Consider the following 20555-nt stretch of genomic DNA (forward strand, 5'->3'; position numbering starts at 1 on the left):
CGCTTTTTGCTGTCTTCGCTACTGCTATGGCGCCTGTTAATGCACAATCAGGCTGCAATATTCCGCCAGAAAGCATGGCATGCAGCAGTAGAATGCGCTGCCGCGGCAAACAGGCAGCCTGAGCCCAAGCCGTCTTGCTGCAAGCAGAGATATACACTGTGGCCTTCTGCTTTCTTGTAGCGACCACACAGCCACTAGTTTGCCGCCATTAGGCGTTGCTCCTGAAAACACCTCTTCTGGCATTACTTTTCGTGTCGCAGTACTCTCAGATAGGAGGGAGCCTTTCTCCGGTAAAAAAGTTCCCCGGGTTCGGGGGGCCCCCCGGCAGGGGGCCCCTTCCTCGTGCCTCGTTCCGTCTTCCCTTCCTGGATGAGAAAAGCCTACACAGATATTCATTGGACCGTGTTGCTAGGGTGCTGTACTGTCAGAATAATTCGGCATTTAACGGGCGTAAAATTCTCTACTTTCCCGTCGTGAGGCTAACAAGCGCGCTATCAACTGCGCTAACAAACCCGCATAAATCTGCCGATCCGAGCACTGAGATCCTCGAGAACCTTGATTATTTTTCTCTAGAGCAGCTGCGCTACGTCGGGGGCCTTGCCGCTTCAGCAGCACGCAGCGTATGTCTGTAGGAGCTGTCGAGGCACAGCTGCCAGAGAGCCGCCGTGGTCTAAGCTTCACTTCGGATGCGTCTCCAGCGGCAAGGCAGCTGCAACGCCGTGCTAGGAAGGCGGCAGCAGTGCAGTAGTAGCAGTACAGGAGTGTATTAGCAGCGTTAGTAGCAGCAGTAGTAGTGGTAGAGAAGCAACCTTGCGCCTTCTAGGGTGAGGAGAGTTCTCCCAAGGTGTCTAGCAGGGCAGCATTCATAGAGCTGTGGCAGCAGTGGCAAGGGCGAATCAGGCGCCGCTGAGGCACGCGGCGTTCTTGGGCTGATGCACAGCTTCTGTACAGCTGCACTCCACACTGCGCCTTCTGGTGCAGCTGTTGGCTGCTTACCGAAGGCAGCGTTTAGACGCTTCTTCTGCAGCAGCTCCTCTTTGACGCCTCCTCCGCTTTCGGAAGGAGGCGCGGAGGCGGTGCCAGCAGCTCAGCTCCACGTTCCCGTGTCTCCTCGCTGTGTGAGCATCGTACATGGCCCGGAGGGGCTTTACTCCGCTGTGGAGGGTTGTATTCAGCTTGCGAGACGGCGCTTATTGCTTTCAGCGCTCTACATTGGCACGGGCAGTAAGGAGAGACGGCTGCTGCGTCGTCTACAGGATGCGAAGGAGCAGCATCCGCAGCTACAAGTGCGCCTGCTGGTGGACTTTTTGCGCAGCACACGGTCGGGAAGCTCCGGGGGAGATGGACCGGCAGCGTTGCTGCTGCCGCTTGTATCCAAGAGGCAACAGCAGAGCGACGGGGGTAGCTCGAGCGAAGTGTTTCTTTTCTGCAACCCCTTGACATGCAGCAGCAACAGCCGCAACCCAGTTCTCCAAGGGCTGCACAAGCTGCTGTGCACGCTGCTGCCTCACAGACACCGCGAGGCCTTGGGAACGCAGCACATGAAGTGCGTCGTGAGCGACGATTTGGTGCTGCTGACAGGCGCAAACTTCAGTGAGGACTACTTTGTCAACCGAACGGACCGGTGCATTCTCATCCGTTCCAGGTCACTTGCAGACGCAGTGGATCGGGTTCTCGCGGCTGCGCAAGCGCACGCTTTCAAGCTGCTCCCCCATGCACACCGGCAGCTACCCACCGACTCCTCAAGGTCCAACGCGCCGGAGGACGTTCGGAGACATAACAACACGCTCCACATTGGGAACGTTACATGTTGCTGGCCAGCAACTAATCCCTCAGAAATGCCGCAGGCGAACCCCACGACATTCCGCCAGAGCCTCGCCAGCTCCTTGAGGGCTGCAATGGCCAACAGCAACCAGCGCAGCAGAGAGTGCACATACACCAGCAGCAACCCCTCTAGCGCCTGCTTGGTATCTCTGGCAGTGCAGGCTGGATTCACGTTTCCGCCGATTCAGGGTCAGGAAATGCTGCTGGATCGGGTGTGCTCCATCGCAGCCAACTCTATTGCCGCGGCTGCAGCAGCAGGCTCTGCATCCTCCGGAGGAATGAGAGGCCTGCTGGAACGGAGGGGCGTAAATGCCACAGGAGGAGAAGAAGATTCATTGCACGGAGAGCACGTTACAGCCCCTACTGGCCTGCGCGTGATCCTCGCGTCTCCCTACTTGAACTTTACTGCTGCATTTCTGCAACGGCTGAAGCAGTTGCTGAAGCAAATGCGTCATGCATCATTAGCCGGCGCTGCGGCCCCTGGCAGCAGCAGGAGTAGTGACAGCGACACCAACAACGTGCAGCCTCGGCTAATGTTGCTCACGGCGTCCCCGCAAGCCAACAGCTTTTACAAATCTCAAGGCCTATCATTCTGGATCCCTCCCGCCTACGCTGTTGCGGCGCATGCAACCGCGCGGGCTCTTGCCGTTTCAGCCACAGCGGCGGCACCAGCACGCACTTCCACGGATCGTCCTCCGATGCAGCCGACGCTGCTGAACGGCCCCCTGATGCTATTGGAATATGCCCGACCCGCGTGGACCTTCCACGCAAAGGGCATTTGGATCGTGGGGGACACCTTTACAACACACAGCAGCAATGCGAACGGCAGCAGCGGTGAGCGCACGAGTAGCTGTTGTGCTGCAGCTCCGCCATCTCCAGCCATCAACGCCACGCGTGTGTTGCTGCGTGAAAGCCTCGCGGGCCGTCTCAAAGGCCCTATCAGCTCTGGCAACAGCAGCGGTGGCAGTACCACCTGCACCGCTAAGGAATGGGCTGCTGTGTCACTGATCGGGAGCACAAATCTGAGTGCTCGCTCGTCCTGCCGCGATTTAGAGCTACTGGCGCTGTTGCGCACGACCGACAGGCGACTGCAGCTCGAGCAGCAGCAGGAGCTTGGGAAAGAATTGCTGCCCTTTTGTCTCCCCCTCAGCGAGGAAACGCTTAAACGCAGGTTTCCCTCGTGGCTGAGCTTTGCGGTGACGCGGCTCGGACTTGGCTCGTTCCTCTAAGCTCTGAACATTTCGTCTAGCCTGCTACTGATGTGTCTGTAACTGACGTGCTCGCTGCTGCTACCGTGTGGGCCCCCCGATAGGGCTGTCCTTAGATATGAAAGGATAAATGGTGCTAGGAGGCTAGGCACACTTCAGATGCTGAGCCGGGAGAGGTCGTACGCAGGGTTGAGGCAGTAGAAGCAAATGCGCAGGGCAGCACTCACCCTTCGCCTCCTACGGATATCCATCTGTTGGCCCCATATGTATTGCTCAGAATGTCGGAGATACCGGCGGCTGTTGCCGCTGAGGCGCTACTTCCTTACTCTTGATCCGTCGCTGCTGCTGCTGCTGCTTTGGCTTGGGCTTGAGTGAAGCTGGCGTAGGCTGCCTGGATGGCGTCTGAGGGCACGTTGAGAGGCCTCTTACTTGAGAGTTTTCCGCTGTGGCTTTCTCCGTGTCAGGGCCGTTGCTGTCTTCCCAAGGGGACAAGATGTTTTTGTGAGGGGTGCTGCGGTCGTTGCAGCTGCTCTCTGTAGAGGGGGAGGTACCGGCAAAGCAGGGGTCCTTCCGTAGGTCTTTCAGTTTTTCTGGCTGCAGCCGACACATGGCAGCAGCGGCAAGCGGGAAGATTCAGGTTTAAGTCTCGAGACGAGACAGGGCACAGTACGTGTAGAGGCAGCAGGCACGCAGACTGGGAGCTCTAGAGCTATCGTAACGGCGGACAGCACCGTGCAGAGAGAAAAAGTCTACCCTATCCCCTGGTAGGCGCAGCAAGAAAAAGTCTACCCTATCCCCTGGTAGGCGCAGCGAGAAAAAGTCTACCCTATCCCCTGGTAGGCGCAGCGAGAAAAAGTCTACCCTAACCCCTCATAGCGGCAGCAGGCACTTCAACGCTGGAGTGCGACGCTCTTGACCAACGGGTGTTGCTTCCGGGTGAGTGGAAGAGAAGGAGCATCCGCCATCTCTCATCAGCTTGTGTCGAGGACCTCACTGAAATCATTTCTCTAAAGAAGACATTTGGATCCTGGGGCTCCTCAAGTTTAGCATAATTCGTAACGCGGCAGCGCCGCACAGGATTTCGACGCAGTGGCTGGGGGGATGGCGTCTCCCTATGTGGCTGCTGTTGCTGCTGCTGCCGAGGCTTTTTTTGTGACAGCTTCGGCGCATGACGCTGACTCGGTGCCGTGTGGTTGTGTTTCTCAGTGTTATCTGGGCCTGCAGTTGGAGAAGGAGGAGCAGCAGCAGCGGCAGCAGCAGCAGAAGCACTGTCTTCTTCTTCCCCAGTATCGCTTCCGCTAGGGCTGCTGCTGGGAAGGGGCTGATAAGTGGGGTCGACAGCCTCCCCTTCGTCTTCATTATGCCTCCTAGACTGCTCGCGAAGCGCCAAGGGAAGGCCTAGCCTGCGAGGCAGCGTCTGGGGCCTAGTGATCCCGCTGCAGTAGCTGCTGCAGCGACTTGATAAGAAGGCAGCCGGCCTTGTACGGCTGACTGTCTGCAAGCCGTTTGTAGTGCAGTGGACGCTGGTAACACTTCCGCCAGTCGGGATACAGGGAGAGGGGGACGGGGTGTCTTTGGCGCTCCTTCTAAGCCGGCAGACTGACCAAGGGAAGAGACAGAGCCCACACAGGATGACAGCTGCCCTCGCAGCAGTAGCACAAATCGTATGGATCGCTGCAACGCCAGAAGCCGCAGCCAGCCCCACCACGCGTCTCGCAAGGTTGCGGCCCTTTTGGGGCCGTTGCAGCTTTTCTCCAACCTGTGGCTGGTGCTGCAGCTGCTCTTGCTGCTGTTTCTGAAGGCGCAGCAGCACTGCCGTGTCTTTCGCCGCAACGCACTGCAGCAGCTGTTGCAGCTGCTGCTGCACCCGTGGCATTCTGGGGTCGCCAGCGGCTTGTGCCTCCCGCAGCTCCTCGCGTATTTTTGCCATCTGCTGCTGCATCAGTTGCAGCTGCTGCTGAAGCCGCTGCTCAGGGCTTCTGTACCCTCGGAAGCAGCGTATCCACAACAACGAGGAAGCCACCCAGCAAGCCCAGCGGATGAGCGATGTGCCATGAAGAGCAAGGCCAGCAGATGCGGATTCTGCTGCTTGTCGCAGCAACGTCTCTAGCAGGCCTTGCATGCTGCTGCTCTTTTCCGCGGCTTCCAAGGTGCTGCGGGGAGGCTCTCGGCGCTGTGTCAGCTCCAGCAGATACGGGGAGATGCCCTCGTGGTGCAGCACCACTTCTGCCGCGGCAGCCGCGCAAATGAGGCCCAATATTCCAAGACGAGCTGCAGCAACTCTTCTGCTGGTTGTCAGCAGTACGGCAACGAAGGCTGCCGTGCCGTATACCACAAAAGCCTCCGCCTCACCCATCCACTCCCCCACAGCCCTGTGGAAGGCTTTGAGCTGCTGCAGCACTGCAAATGAGTCCTCCAGCCCCTGCTGCAGCTGCTGCAACAGCTGCTGCAAGTAGTTCCCTCCCCGCAGCTGCTGAAGCTGCAGCTCCTGCTGCAGCCGCTCCAGGTGCTCCAGATGCTGCAGCTGCTCGTGCATGCGAGCCGTAGCGGCTTCAGACGCAGCGGAGAGCCGCATGGTCGCCTCCTCTGTCCTCCTCTGCCTCTCGGAGCTATGCAGAAAGAAGCAGATGTTGTCTGCAAAAGTCGCAGCAGCTGCCCAGCAGCAGCACTGAGGGCACCCGTGGAGCGCGCTGACGCACCAAGCGACGCCACAAGCAGCGAACACCGCAACCGTGGCACGTGCATCCACCAAAAACCCCGAGCCTCCGCGGAAGCCGTTTTCGCGGAATTTTCACTCCAGGCTCAGAAACCGAAGGATGCCCAGCAACACCCAACAGGGGCAGTCCGAATGTCTACACACGGATGAGCTCACCAATATGATTTATTTGCTCTCGAACAAGAGCGAAAGTCCCAAAGCTCATTTTGCCGTGCTCCTGACAGGCAGCAGCCTGCCGCTGCGTCAGTGCAATGCAACGCCGATGGAGCTGCTGCTTTAGCTGTTGAAGTCTCTGCAGCTGCGCTGCGGGCGCATCCAGAGCCACATGTACTATCGCAGCTCTGTTTGCATCGGGGGTGGCTGCTGAATGCGATGCTGTTTGCCCTGTTTCACGGTTGAATCGGGAATCTGAATGCTCCCTGCCACCGTCCGCTTCTTCCCACGCCTCGTCCTGCAGTTGTTGCTGCTGCTGCTGCAGCTGCTGCAGCACAGCGTCAAGCTGCACGCAAGGGTGACTTCGAGTTCTAGGTCCGTCTTCATCTTCTTCAGTTTGCCCGTACGGGGCTGCAAACCATCCAAACGCAAAGCCAAACAAGCCAAAAGACGGATTATTTTATATAAGACCTCTGTCTAAATCAAAGGAGGCCTAGAGACCCGTGTAAACACGAATAAGAGAGCGACAACGGTGGCGACATGCGGTACGTGAAGGAGCAGCATTAAATTAGCTTGTGCTACAGTATACAAGTCCGCTGCTTAAGTGCATGAGCAAACAAACCAATCCAATCCTGGGGGACTTCGTGCGGAAACAGGAAGCAGCCGTCCTTCGGCCCTGGAAAGGGCCGGCCGCTTCTGGTGTATATACACCGCATTCGAGTTAGAGCAATGAGCTCCCTAAAGGCCTCCCCTTTGCTGCTACAGGCGTCTTCGTGCGTTTGGTGCTGCAAAAGCATGAGCTGCTCGCTGACTTGCTGCCAACAGCTGGTAGCCGAACCCTTCTCTAGAGACTCCTTCATTAGTTGCGTGTAGGCAGCAGCGCCGCGTCTGATGACATCCTCGCCATCTTCGGCCCCTCCTTGTGCCACCAACTGAAGTGTTATTTGCGTTATTGCTGCCGCTGCTGCTGCTGATGTGACAAATCTTGACCGAGCTGCGGCAGCAGATAAGGAGACTGCTGCATGTAGCAGCAACAGCAAGAGCATCATGGTGCATGGCAGTCTCGAAGTACATGGAGAGGCATCTCAGAGGCTTAATCATGCCTGCGCTAGGGATATACATTCACGAAATTCTTCTTGCCTAGGTGTTTCCAAATGAATGACCACCCTCTTATTAATGGCACTGAAGGCGAGACACTGGTCTGTCTGCTGTGGCGGGAAACAGCGCAAGCACAAACAAGCACGCTGCCTTCTGGACTGTGATTCTTACAGCGAAACCCTTTGATTCTTATTCCTAGATTTGTCCAGGAACCCTACTCGCCAACTCTAGCTCTCCAGTGGATTACTTCGCTGCGTCCAGCCCCTGTCGGCAGCGGCCCCACAGCCGATAGAGACCAAGGGATTTGAAACGCCAGAGAAAGGAGGAAGGCTCTTTTGGTAGAGACAGGCAGACGAATATGTATTCATGGGCAAGGGCTCAAACCGTACGGCCTTCGCCTTTCCGCCCTTCACGCTGGACCAACGATCAGGCCGAACGGCACCTTGCGGAAGGACGACTACCATTAAGTACACATGCTGCACCATGCCAGTGAACAGATCCGAGGCCGCTAAAAAACTTTGCTCTTATCTGATGAATTCAACCTACTAAATGATAGGGACTCTATCAGAAAAATGCCGCAAACGCGTGCGCTTCTGCAGGAGCGATGCGAGGGCTGCGCTTCTCCTTTTCCGGTCCATTTCGATCGGCTGAGGCATTCGGCATTGTTCCACAGATCCTATCCGACGAATCAGAGCAGTTGATGCCTTTATTCTCTCTGCGTGTCTTCGTGTTTGCCCGCTTCAACTGGTGCTTCTCCTTTACGAGCTCCTTCCCCGTACTTTCTTTCCCGTTCCCTCATCCCCTGTACTTCGCGTCTACTGCAAAGGCACAATCTTCCTGCGTAAGTAACTTCTCCTACTCATCCATGATGTCAAGCATGCTGTGCTTAGTTATTACCCTGTATCGCTTTAGCTCCTTTTCCATCTCCTGTGTCAAGGTCACCTAAGGGTTGCTAGCACTCCAAGTCCACTTCGTGCCCACTTGGTGTTGCTGCCAGTTGCTTTTTCCACTTTTTGCTGCAGTGCATGACTCGCTGCATGTTTTTTGGACCCCCTGAACCTTGATTAGCCGCTCGTGGCCGTGCGATCGCTTGCTGCCCTGCGTACCCAGGCTCAGCCTGTGGTCTAACTCCAGGCGAGAATGCAAGAGCAACGCAGCAAATGATGAGATATCGCCAACAAACAATGAAATTAACCAAACCCGCCAGAACCGAAATGGCCGGAGCTTTGAGACTGGTTGGGTCCAGGCGAGCTGGCCCATTCGGCTTGCTTCCTTCCCTCTGAGCCAACTGCAATTTTCTACAGTTGACGATAAGCAAATAATCATGCGGAAGCTGGAATACGGAGAAATCCTTAATTTCAGTAACCTGTTGTTCTTTGCAGGGAGATACTAAAATTGTATCCTAAAAAACTGAGAGACAACCAAGCTAATCATTTGTTTGGCACGCAGGACTGCATCACCGAGTTAATGCCATACTTCAGTGAGCGTATATGGGTCATCTTTAGAGCAACCTAGAGCATGAGATCTTCCCCTAAGCCTAGATGGTTAACTCAGCGGTGTTTGTCGGAGCAAAAGACACTCCTCGTAGGAGCCCTTGATACCCAAGCGAACCAAACAGTCCAATGTTGTAACTCGGAAGACTTCTTCAGCTCTTGTAGGGTATACAGCTTCACCAGGGTGGGAGGCGCAGCTCTGCTTTTCCCCTTACAAATTGTTCTTGCTATCACCATTGAGCGGTGGTCATACGTTGTCGTAAAATCAGCAAAGAACCAACCTTGAACAATACACTTCAGCTCACGGTCCTTTTACAGAGTAACAGAGGACACCCACATCGATGTTCAATCTGCGGGCAGTCAAGCACTCGAGTGTTCCTCAGGGTTCATCTCGCTGGCAAAACACGCAAAAACACGGTTTCAAAAAAGGCGCCGGATGTAGATTCCTTACACCGCAGCCCATATAGGTTGCGTGAATGATGGACACGCCAGCACCTAGACACAGCTTCGCACTGCCGTAGTAGAACTTTTCTCCTCAGATCCTTCAGCATCACGGCCGTTGTGTTCCGGTTCGCCCCCCGCCGAGCTCCCAGTACACCTTTTCGCTCCTTACGGTGGTAACACACGACGCATGCGTCACAGGATTTATAGCTTGCGGGCAGCGACAAGGCAAAAGAAAGTTGCCGGACAACCGCTCTTTGTGGCCGCACGCCTCCCTTTATGACCTGGCACCTCTAAGTGCGTAAGACGACGCCTCAGTGCCAGCCTTCTGTTGTGCAGCTGAAGTGCCACACAAATCTTTTTGAGAGCAGCTAGAGACGCTACGACTTAGAACCCCCGTGATTATAGGCCGCTAGGCAAGCTAGATGGATGGGGGAAGAGCAGGACTGTCACAATGTATATTCCCCCTCCCATCCAACGGCCACCGGCTCATCGGAGTGTCTCCCTAAGACTCACGAGACAAGCCTCTTTGCCGCTCTTTTCTGGGAATACCATAGCTTAGTAGCCTAGAGGAACAACTATATACGGTGCGGAAACGCCTCAGCGCGCTCATCTGTAGACGGGTTCAACGAATTGGGAAATTAAAAGCTCCCCGTTCCGAGAGGAGCAGCACTCGCACACTTGCAATCCGTCAGACAGCTACTGGTCAGCCGTCATGTGGCGGAAGTTCGGGAGGAATTGAAAAGTGACCATTTGCCAGACCAAGGCCGCCAAAATAAAGACCATGGGACGAGTACTCTGCACTCTACTGGAAGCTGCTCGTGGGAAAGGGCCATAAGGGCCAGATACCCGTGCATCTCTTGCCGCACCACTTCTCGCGGCAGTAAAGTGAAAGATAGGACAGCACACGCTGCTCTCACAACATAAGAATATCTACGAAGTGTGAAAGCAGGCAAAGAGGGCCGCTGCCGCAGCAGAGCCTATCCCCAATCCCTACGACGCCACCCCATCTACAGAGACTCCTTGCATGTAACCTCAGAAGAACGCCTGTTCTCCCGCCCCAAAATGGCAGAAGTGCTCCCTGGTGTGCAGAAAAGGCATGCTTTCAACGCGAACCCCCATTTGCTCGCTCTTCAGTAGCCGTTTCTTCTCTCTCTCGCTCTGAGGGTCTCTTGCTGCCAAGCCGCTCCTTAGTCGCTTCCTTGGCGTCTCCTGGATGTTTCAACTCCCAGCGTGAGCTTTCCTGAGGACGCCGGCGATCTGAATTATGATGGCTTCGCCCTTCGCGATCCTCTTCTCTGGTCCAGCATCTCCCACGTTCTCCACCATTCCTCTCCTCGTACATGTTTCCTCGGCTCCTGTCTGCTTCAGCCATGTCTCTTTCCCGCCTATCTCGTGTCTCCCTCTCATCGGCTCTATCGCGATGACGCCTGCCACTGTCTTCATCATTTCGATCACGGTTACGCCTACCACTGTCTTCATCATTTCGATCACGGTTACGCCTGCCACTGTCTTCATCATTTCGATCACGGTTACGCCTGCCACTGTCTTCATCATCTCTATCACGGTTACGCCTGCCACTGTCTTCATCATCTCTATCACGGTTACGCCTGCCACTGTCTTCATCATCTCTATCACGGTTACGCCTACCACTGTCTTCATCATCTCTATCACGGTTACGCCTACCACTGTCTTCATCATCTCTATCACGGTTACGCCTACCACTGTCTTCATCATCTCGATCACGATGACGCCTTCTTTCTTCTGCCACCAGCGTGCGCTCTCTCTCCCTAGCCCTCCTCTGCTCGCCAATGCTTTCCTCCTGTACTTTCTCACCGTGCCTGGCGTCTCCTGCCCTCCGCTCCCGATCGTCGCGTCGTGATTCCACAAGCCTCTCTCTTCCTTCCTCCCCTCTGCGTCTGCTCCTCTCCCCTCCATGCTCTTCACCATCATCTCGCCCTCTGCCGCTTCTGGAGGAGACTTCGCGATGCCTGTCTCCCCAGCCTTTTCCACGGACAGGAATCCGCCAACGTTCGTCTGCTGCATCGCGTTCGCGGCTGCCCTCTACTGGCCCCCTTCCCCCGCGCGCATGGCAGATTTCTCCTCTCAAAGGCTTCCCCTCTGCGTCGTCTTCATCTTCGCGCCTTCCCTTGCGACTTTGTAAAGGCTCGCCAGCAGCCCCCTGCACTGCCGTGTTCCCCGAGTGTCTCCACCGCTGGCTATTGCGCCTCATGTGCTCCCCTTCGCTGCTCGGATGATCATGACTACGGCTACGCTTTACCCGACTCTCTAGCCTCGACTCCTGGTCGTCAGACAACAGAGGACTCTCCTCCCGCCTCTCTACCCCACCAAAAGAGGCCTCCCCACACAAACCACCTCCAGAGGATAACGCCGCTTCACGTTCCTGCGCTATCCGGCTCGCGTGCTCGGTCAGAGCGCGAAGCGAAGGCTGCTTCTCCAGCAACTCTCTCTTCACTGCAGGGTCCACGATCTCCTCCTTCTTCATGCGCTTTTGCACGAGCTCCTTCATCTTGTTCTTGCCGCTGGCATCGCTATCACTGCTACTACTATCACTGCTGCTATTATCGCTGCTACTACTACTGCTGCTGCTGCTGCTACTGCTGCTGCTGCTGCTCGTACTGCTACTACTGATGCTGCGCTTTCTGTGCTTCTTTGCGGGCCGCTGTGCTTCCTTGTGCCGCCTACGCCGCTCTCTCATCTCTTTGATAGCTGCCTTTCGCTCTTCTATCATGCGCCGCTTTCGCTCTTCCCATTCTCTTTGCCTCTGCAGCTTAAGTTCTTTCTGCTTTTCCCAGTTGAATGCAGCCCCCACTTCGTGGCTGCTGGTTACTCCAAGGGCCGACGCAACCTGTTCGAGCTGCCGCTGCTTCCACGCTGCGCCTTCGTGAGTATCCATGGAGGGCTCCATCTGCAACAAGCTGCGGCCAAAGATGCCCTCCTGAGTACCCATACGGGAACCGAGCCGCTGGCTTTCTACATGAGCCTCTCGTGTGAGCTGCGAGCGCAGTGTATCGATCATCTTGTCGATTCTGGACGCCGACAGCCCCTGCTCCTCCAGTTTGGCCCTCTCGTGCATCAACTTCACCTCCACACGGCGAAGCTGCTCATGAAGTAGCAGGGCGGGGTCCGCCTGTCGCACCTTAGGCTGGTCTATAGGCTTATGCCCGAGCTGGCCAAAGCCTGGCATGTCTGTCCTCCTCGGGCGGAGGTATCCGAGGTTTCGCTGTACATATCCATTTGTGCCACTTCCCCTTGGGGTCTGCAGCCCAATGCCGTTATACATCTTCGCTAGAGAGAGAGAGACAGAGCGCCAGAGACACAACAAGAGAGAGAAAGAGAGGAAGACCAAAAGAATCCGGCGCGGGGTGGAGGGAACTGCCGCTGCCACCACTGCCCTGCGGCCAGCATTCAAAGACAAAAGTCCTGATTTCCCAATCTATAAAGGGACTATCCCGATAAGAAGCAGGAAAATACACGTATCAGTTCGCTTCGGGAGCAAGGCAGATCAACCGCCACACTGCAGCCAAGGTATGCATGTACCAGGGAAGCCGTGTTTTTAATCATGAGCAGATCTGCATAAAAGAGCAGCAAGCGACAAAAGCAAAGTACGAATGGCTTTAATTGAATCTAAATATGGAACAATGAAGTCAACTGCATCTTCTTCACAGCCATGCAGGTCCGACATGCATGCACTTGAGACCGAGCAGCCGCCAGGGGTGGCGCCAAATCTTTTTGCCCTTGCTGGCGGTCATACACTCCTTGGACCAGTGAGACGTAATGCACGTTTAACAGCCCTCAAAGCGAAAAAGGCGCTTCTGGCCTCAAGGAGAAGCCCAAATGAGCCGTGCTCTGTAGGGATTCACATGAGAACAAATGCAGGGACCTCCTTCTGACCAGCAGGGGCATGGGCAGTCAGAAGATTTGTACTGACATTCAATAGCACAATCTCACATTAACCACACATTTACAGGAACCTAACACCCAGGAAGGCCTGCTGGTTAAGCAGCACTGCTACTGTAGGGTTCATGGGAGCTCCCAAGTGATTTTCAGCGCTTCGTCGCGGGGCCTCTTGTAACTAAATAGAGGCTCTATAATTTTCCAAAGTGTGGCTTCTGTGTGATCGTAATGCCGGGTTCTGTAAATTCATTCGACTCCTTAACCCCTTGAGCACTCAAGAGAGGAGCGAGCGTTTTTCGCTGAACGGACTAGGTTTGTTGCGGTTGTATTACATGCTGTAGCCCAATTTTAGGTCTGAAAATTTCCCCACGATTTCCTTATGGCTGATTCACTGCACTAAAATGTGGGCACCCAAGGAGTACTGCTGTGCAGTGGCCTGTGGAAGTGGGCGGCAAATTGATCAGGAGAGCCGTATCGGTTGTTCTTCTATAGCCTAACTCTCTCCCCAGCACCACTTCTCGTCCTACGAGCTTTACTATACGCAATCAACACTTTTGGCCTCCTGAGGTATCAGGACAGGGTAGGAAGCTTAGATCCCTGCCAAAAGTCGTCAAGAGGTGTATGCACGCAACGCCTCTAGGTTGGCCTTCCATGCCATGCGATGCACCCTTTGCAGAAGCCCTTCTTTCGTCCTCATCCTGAGTGTAGCATGAATTCTGTACTAAAGACTGCTGGCCAGTGGAACAGGGCCCTTTAGCACTCCGCCTATAGCGTATCATCTGTATCGCAGCCACGGGACCCTCATGGCGTCCCTTCCTTAGCGGTGGACCAATCTGATTCAGTAGGGCGTGCGTCGGCAACGTGCACTCTTCCCCACTCGTGCACCGAGCGGTCCGAAATGTATTAGTGCTGCCAATGCCGCGGGTGACCTGCTGCTATAAGTGGTTTGCTTCGGACTCAGGCGCAGCATATTGCATCCTATCCAGCTGGTCGCGCCAAGCTTACGGCGAGGCAGCAACTTCTTCTGTAGTATCACATGTAGCACTGCCTGCTCACGTTCTATGCCTGAATTTTGGAGAACTGTGGAGCCCTTGGTTTGCCGTGTTGATAGGATGACCAGGCAATGCAAGTTTTCCACCAATAGTCCTATAAGAGTCTGGAAGGGTTGGTCTAAAAAAGACTATGGTGGAATTTTGGCCCTTCCGTGCACTCTCCTACATCAAACGTTGCAAAAAGTACGCCCCAAGGAAAAACTCCAGGCGAGAAGACATCGCTTCAAGACCCTCAAGGCCCTCATTATACTTAGCTCAAATCGTCTTCGTATTCGGAGTCCGAATATGCAACCGATGGCCACTGATGAAGCCCCGTAGGCGACACAAGTTGTGGGACTTCTGCTCGCCGCAAGAGGTCCGTCACCATGGACGCAATCTGGCACCACAGCAGCACATAGGGCCAGTCCAGTTCGCATAGGCTTTTCATCAATGAAGCTGGACAAAGCTTGTTTCGCCAAAGCCACGAGTGGAGCATGCGGGGTGTGGCTAAACAAGGCCCGTTGCGTTTGTCATCTGGCAATTGTGAACAAGCATGAGCCCCACTACATGCGGAGCTTCCAGTGATACTGAAGGCCCTGAAACAGCGTTTCTAGAGCTGCATTTGCAGCATGCGCAACGTCCGAACTAGTTGCCCATCAAGGCGTGAACTCGCGCAAGCTGAAGATACACAGGCATGTATCTATAGTTTGCATAGTGCAGACACACTGACCTGGCCGCCCCACTTGTTAACCTGCTCAGTCACCATCTGATTCAAATTGGCCACGGTACCCGCCAGTGCAAGGCCTCCGAATCCGCTAGAGGCCTGGAGGCGCGCCAGCATATCTTCGATATTTTCGACGTCTACCTCTGCCCTCCACAGCAGCTGATTGATGGACTTGAGTTTAACCACCTACAAAAAAAGGGGACAGAAGCCAGCGCGGGCCCTCTAGCCGGCTCCCGTACTACCAAGAGCTATCTCGGTGCACACAACGCACGGTAACGCTCCGGCTGTAGCAGCTCATCACGCGAAAAAGAGAGAAGAGCCAGCTCTGTCTGTCTGCTCGTGGCACTGCTACCCCTCGGGCCCACACCAATGCCCCTATGTGGCTGGCGCGCTGCCCGTGACGCGTGTGGCGAAGCGCTGCTCTTACGTCCTCTTCAGGCAGTGTCGGGGGGGGTTCTGTTTCGCTTTTGGCTTCCACTCCAACTGCCGAGGCAGCCGCTGCGAGAGCCGAGGAGAGAAGCTGTTGCGCTTCCGCTGTTTGGGAGGCCGCGTGCTGCAGCAGTGTCGAAAGGCCCTCTTTCAACTGCTCCTGCACTGCATCGAGGTCTACAGAGCTGCCGGATGCCATCTTGAAGCGCTCTTCAAACGTCAGTCCGGGGGATCCCGACCGCGTGAGGACTTGGCCTCCCGATGAAATGGCAAGGATCGAAGAACTATCCAAGCCTTCTAGCGAAGGAGACAGGCGGCCTTCCTGGTCGGTACCCCGTGGAGACTCCTCGGATGCGGGGCTTGGTGCCTCACTGTTGCCGGGAGGGTTCAAGACTGTGCACTCCATGCAGGCTGAAGCCTCCACGCGCTCCTGCTGCAACCGCGTACTCTCAGCTTCTCTGTATTCTGCAGCAAGAGCAACAAGCAAAGTGACGACATACGCATTGTGTGATACTCTCTGCACTCGCTGCTAGACCTTTTATTAGTAGAGAGTCAGCCATCGAGGACGCATCGTGGACGCGTCTCTCCGTGCGGCGCGCAGAGACGACTCGACAGCAAGAGGGTCTACGCGCTACTGCAAGACTGTCTGCTGCACCACACACACTTGAGCGCTGGTTTTCGCGAGCCTTTGCTACTGCGCAAGCTAGATTACTGTGCATTTAGGGTGCATGAAAATCGCTGCTGCCACGAGCAAAGAAAGAGGGCCCGCCGGCTCTGACCTCGCAACTCTGTTTTTGCTTGGGTAAGCACTTGCGTTACTTCTTTTACAAGCTCCAGCATACGCTCAAACTCCATATCTTCATCGTCCACTTCAGCGCAATCCCCCAAGATGGTGGCGTACGCAGGGCCCTGAAGGAGCCATGCACCGAATGCGCAAGAGGGAGTATTGTTGCCTCGAGAATCGGCTCTTAAATGTGGGCTTTAATTGGGTATGCGGACGGCAGCCTGGCTCTTTAGAGAGATCAAGAAAGCCCAATTGAGGAGGGACGGCAGAAGTATTGTATGACGCTACGAGTTGTAGCTTCCGCTTACGGCGCCCACGAATACCGATAAATCTACGTTTGAGCGCACGATCGCCTTTCGGTCTAGGCCCCGCATCTGCAAACGCAAGGAAAGCCGAGACAGTGAGCGTGGAGAGCTTCGAATCATTGTTCTCGAATTTCACAGTCCTACAGAGACTGCCATGCAGTAGCTCTCTGCCTGCGTGTCTCCCCTCTGAAGCTGGCGACCGTTGCACGGCACGGGGCGAGGCCTTCCAGCGCCAACGAACCTCCTCAGCCGCTGCGTCGAGCCGCTTCTTTTGCTCCTCGTATTTTCTGCAGCAAGAACAAAACCGCAGGGGAGGCGCAGGGAAGAGGGCTGACGTTGAAGAAAGCTCGTTGCGCTGCTTGCGTGCCCCGTGCCGATTCCAAGGGCGATGCGCCTCCCTGACGCTCTCACCTCTCGAGCTCCTCCGGGGGATGCCATGGCAAGTCCATGCAGTCTTGGAGACCAGCGCTTTCCTTGACCTCTGGCAGCTTTGTGAGTTGCACGGTTGTTTGACTCCGCTGCATCGCTTTCCTAAACGCGCAGCAAGGGCAAAGGCAAGAGGAGGGACTGACACGAGCAGGACCACTTGCGGGAGCGAATGACGTTTGGCTCAGGGGGAGTCCGTACGTCGAGTGTTTCACGCATATTCTGTCATATACGTATACTCGACAAAAACGTTTGGGGAGTCCAGCGCAGAACTACAAGGGCCTGGAAGTGCTGCACCACAGAGCAGTCCCCCACCAGACTCCCAACGGCAGAACATACAAAAATCGCCGTGAATGCGAGAGGAGGTGCATCTTCGAAAGCTTGAGTCCTTTGTTTGCTGCAATAATCGCCTTGCACCCCGTTACCCAAGCGTCGAACTCGAACTCGTCTTTGCACGTCAGATCCAGGGTTCTTGCTTCTTCCAAAGTGGCATCAGGAAGCAACAAAGTCTCTGCGTATGCCCTTGAAGGCTCCCCGTCCCTAAACACGAGCGAAAAGCTCAAATGCGACAGCGTGGGTATTCTGTAACCCCCAAACGTTACGGACTTCTGACCGAGAACAAGCCCCTCCAAGTCTCCCATGTGGACCATGGAGGCGTCTTTGCCCTTGCTGGCAGAGTACCAAAGCAGCCGCTGATGGTCAGTAGACAGCTGAAACTGTCGGAGGTGTGGATGCCCAAACCGCGTGTGCTTCAGCAGGTTCGTGCCTGAGACGCGACAGAACGCACTAGCAGTGTATCGAGCAATGCTTCCTTCCATATGCCCAGCTTGCGACTGGCTCTCTGACTGCTGAACCCCCTCGCAGGAATCGCCCTTATTCAATCTACGATTTAAGCCAGCTGAAGGGGTTCTACGCGCCCTGGGAACGCTCCTAGCTAGCCAACGGCGTCGGCCTTGCCTCTGCGCATTTGCAGGATCGCTTTTTGAGCCTCGATGTGACGCATTGGTTCTATAGCGACAGAGATCCTCCGCCACTTATCGCCGGTCAATTTCCTAAGGTTGGACAGCTCCGCGCGTTGCTGTGCATCCTCCGCTTCTGTGGAGTAGGGCTCTAGCAAGTAGGTGGCTCCGTCTGTCAGCGATGGAAAGTCCTTTGAAAACATACGAGGGCCTAGCACTACGCGAACACGAACCTCAGAGCTACCTTTTTCGCCTTTCGAGCTTCCGTCTAGAGGACCGTTTGACTCGCTGCCTTGCCGAGAATTCCCCTCCGCCTCCTCCGCTGGAGGGGGCAGGTCAGAGCGCAAAGTCAGCGTTTTGACCCCCCGAAACAAATCATCGCCATCAACCTCGGCTCTGAGCACATGCAGCGCAGGAAAAAAAGTCGCCCGGCAAGATCCATGAATCTCACTCTTGCGAGATCGGAATGTGGATGCTGCGCCTACTGACACTCCACCTCTCGAGGAGGCGATGCATGCGCTGATCAAACCGCCAAAGGAAGGCCCTCCGCCCTAGGGCACGACTTCAAACCCGCATATCGTCTTTTTCGCAACGCACGAGTCTGGCAACGGGCGAATTTGCCTGAGGCAGAAGCCGGCTCCTGCTTTCGAAGATTCCGAGTCCTCTCCTTCATCCGCCATGACGTCGCATGCACACAGCACTGACGTTTTCACGTCCTCTGCACAGGTGTCCAACGGCCACGAAACGGGCGTGTATACACCCTACGCACGACACACATGACACCGCAGCAGTGCGTGCGAAATATGCATGCATGCACCAATGATGACGATATTTCGGAGAAAAGGCACGCGATTTGAGTCTTCAGTTGTAGGAGAGAGAGAGAGATCTAGTCGCCCCCCGTCAGACACCCCACTGACCTGTACTCCCTGGACCTCAGGCCAGGATACACGAGTGATATGCTAGAAGCTAGAAACCTCTTAGGAAATTAGAAAAGGGAACCTATGACTGTCAATAGGGTAGAGCGGCCATACCCTATAAACAACCCAAATACGGATCTTTCTGTAATCCTCAAGCTGGTGGCCGTTCACTCCTTCGGCAGTTTCGCGAGCTTCTTGCCCGATGTCTTCCCACGGCCTCAAGCCACTTTCAAAAGGCCAGTAAGAGGTATCACCCGATGCTTCACCAAGTGGAGCTTTGTTCTTGTGTCTGTCAGCTCCTTGCGCCTTTGTGCAAAGCTCGGTCAGACGAGCTGACGGGGTACTCTGCGGAGGAACGGCGGCACCAGAACTGGCAGCTCGCTCTCTCGTCTTCTCCTTATCAGCTGTGAGGTCCACGGCCGTGATATCACTGGTGGTCTGAAACGCAGTCGCTATAGCATGCATGTCATCTTCATTAAACGCAAAGTTGTCCTCTACGAGTGTTCCTTCCCCCACAGCGTAGACTCCCTCCGGGAGCAGCGAGCTGCTGCCCTGGCCTGGTTCAGACTCCAAAGAAGGGACTGCTGTGTCTTCTGATGCACTGCGCTCCTCCTTTTCTCCCTTCCGAGCCTCCTCCAAGTTACTCGCTGCATGAGGAGTTGCGGGAAATTCCGCGTCGGCTAATTTTGGTGCACACAAATGCGCGTCTGCAGACGCAAAAGCCCCTGTAACCTGACTTTTAATCAACTCTTCACTGCAGCTGTCTCTATCGTTGTGGCTCTCGTTCTTCAGTGGAGCTGGGGGGATGCCCACTTTTTGCAAGGTATGGGTAAGCAGGTCCGACGATTCTCGGCATTCTGGTGCCTCTGCACTTTTCATGGTCCCCCACACCTCTTCGGAAGCCGTAAGCATAGATGGCGTGTCTTCATTTGCGTCGGACGCAGAGAGGAGGTCATTAGCAATGAGAGCCATAGCGTCAGACGCCTCCGTAGTGCCCACAGGCCGGTCGCCACATGCGCTCGGCTCTTCCATAGACGCGCTCTCTCACGTCTCGTCAATGGCTAAAGGGGATGGATGTATGCGCCAGCACAAGCAAACGAGCACAGAAACACCGGAAATGCGCCGTACTTCAGAGGTCAGCGAGGCTGGTGTTCGCGCCCGCAGCTACACGCGGGTCGGCAGCGGTGGTGAACAAGCAGTTTCACGCTTTTTTTGGGTCGCTTAATGCTTTCACAAGCAGAATAGTCACGAATTTTAGCGTTCGCCGTCAGCAGAGAGCGATACACGCTTTTATCTTTGTATAGCAACTGATCATCGGCGCTGGTGGCCTACGGCACGCCCAGCTGTCGAGAGCTGGCAGGTCGCGGAGTCCAGAGAAGGCAGGGAGAAAGAACACACATGAGGCATTAAAGTCTTTGGTGATAGAAGCGTTAAGGGGAATTTAGCTCTCTTTTTGGGGAGCTGCAACGTGCGCACAAACGGTCATGCAGACATGCGTTCAGCAGTCGGCTGCGGCCGTCGGCTGGCCGAAGTTCTCAGGTTGTGCTACCTTGACTCCCAACACATGTAGCCTTTGCACACTCTAATATTGTCTTGTAGGAGGCGCGAAACATTTAGCTGTCTCAAGATGCACACTCCCTCCACAACAACCCAGGTAATTCTTAGCGGAGTGGAGTTCCATTCTAAAATGCGACAGAATATTCGGCGACCGGCCAACGAAGCGTTTCGACCATAGAGGAACATGCCAGAAATATGTGTTCTTAATAATTCAATCACCCATGAGCGCCGAAAGCAATGGGTCTTCCTTCGCTTGTGTACGGCCGTTGTCACTGGAGCGTAAGAAAATTGGATAGGCTATAAAGGGAAGTACAGACAGATGCGCAGACAGTGAGGAGCTAGTGCTGGGTGCACTTAGCTTTCGGTTAGAGCTTCTGGAGACCTCAGCTTTGACAAAGTACACAATACGTGCAGTAGTAGCTTCTTGAGCTTCTGTTCGAATGGCAGGATTCAGAGCGAAGAGAATTATTGGGCGGCTATTTGGCTACCAACTGCAGTTGTCGTAATGCGTACATGTGCTACAGCTTCATGGAGTTGGCACTGAGAAGGTAGTGTAGCGCCTGGCTGCTTTC

General features: G+C 55.2%; 4 protein-coding genes across 4 annotated transcripts; 1 reads left to right on the forward strand and 3 right to left on the reverse strand.

The window, feature by feature from the left end:
• The first annotated feature begins 932 nt into the window (after positions 1-932).
• LOC34624189 (probable CDP-diacylglycerol--glycerol-3-phosphate 3-phosphatidyltransferase) lies at positions 933-3053 on the forward strand. The gene is made up of 2 exons (XM_026335194.1): positions 933-2109; positions 2155-3053. The coding sequence occupies exons 1-2, from the start codon at positions 933-935 to the stop codon at positions 3051-3053; spliced, it is 2076 nt and encodes a 691-aa protein (XP_026190979.1).
• Positions 3054-3894: 841 nt separating this feature from the next.
• On the reverse strand, positions 3895-7662 carry LOC113146797. Its single transcript, XM_026335195.1, has 4 exons — positions 7591-7662; positions 6524-6833; positions 5905-6312; positions 3895-5666 (listed from the first exon to the last, which is right to left on the reverse strand). Exons 1-4 carry the CDS (start codon positions 7660-7662, stop codon positions 3895-3897), a joined length of 2562 nt encoding a protein of 853 aa, XP_026190980.1.
• A 2376-nt stretch (positions 7663-10038) lies between these two features.
• LOC34624192 (serine/arginine repetitive matrix protein 2) lies at positions 10039-12237 on the reverse strand. The gene is made up of 2 exons (XM_026335198.1): positions 10851-12237; positions 10039-10784 (listed from the first exon to the last, which is right to left on the reverse strand). Exons 1-2 carry the CDS (start codon positions 12235-12237, stop codon positions 10039-10041), a joined length of 2133 nt encoding a protein of 710 aa, XP_026190983.1.
• Positions 12238-14153: 1916 nt separating this feature from the next.
• Positions 14154-19458, reverse strand: LOC34624193. Its single transcript, XM_026335199.1, has 11 exons — positions 18541-19458; positions 18107-18270; positions 17508-17905; positions 16890-17316; positions 16536-16655; positions 16366-16411; positions 16128-16193; positions 15815-15944; positions 15034-15500; positions 14613-14792; positions 14154-14279 (listed from the first exon to the last, which is right to left on the reverse strand). The coding sequence occupies exons 1-11, from the start codon at positions 19456-19458 to the stop codon at positions 14154-14156; spliced, it is 3042 nt and encodes a 1013-aa protein (XP_026190984.1).
• Between the last annotated feature and the right edge of the window lie 1097 nt (positions 19459-20555).

The sequence above is a fragment of the Cyclospora cayetanensis genome, unplaced genomic scaffold, assembly GCF_002999335.1.
Source record: "Cyclospora cayetanensis isolate NF1_C8 unplaced genomic scaffold, CcayRef3 CcayRef3_contig_61, whole genome shotgun sequence".
Lineage (NCBI taxonomy): Eukaryota > Apicomplexa > Conoidasida > Eucoccidiorida > Eimeriidae > Cyclospora > Cyclospora cayetanensis.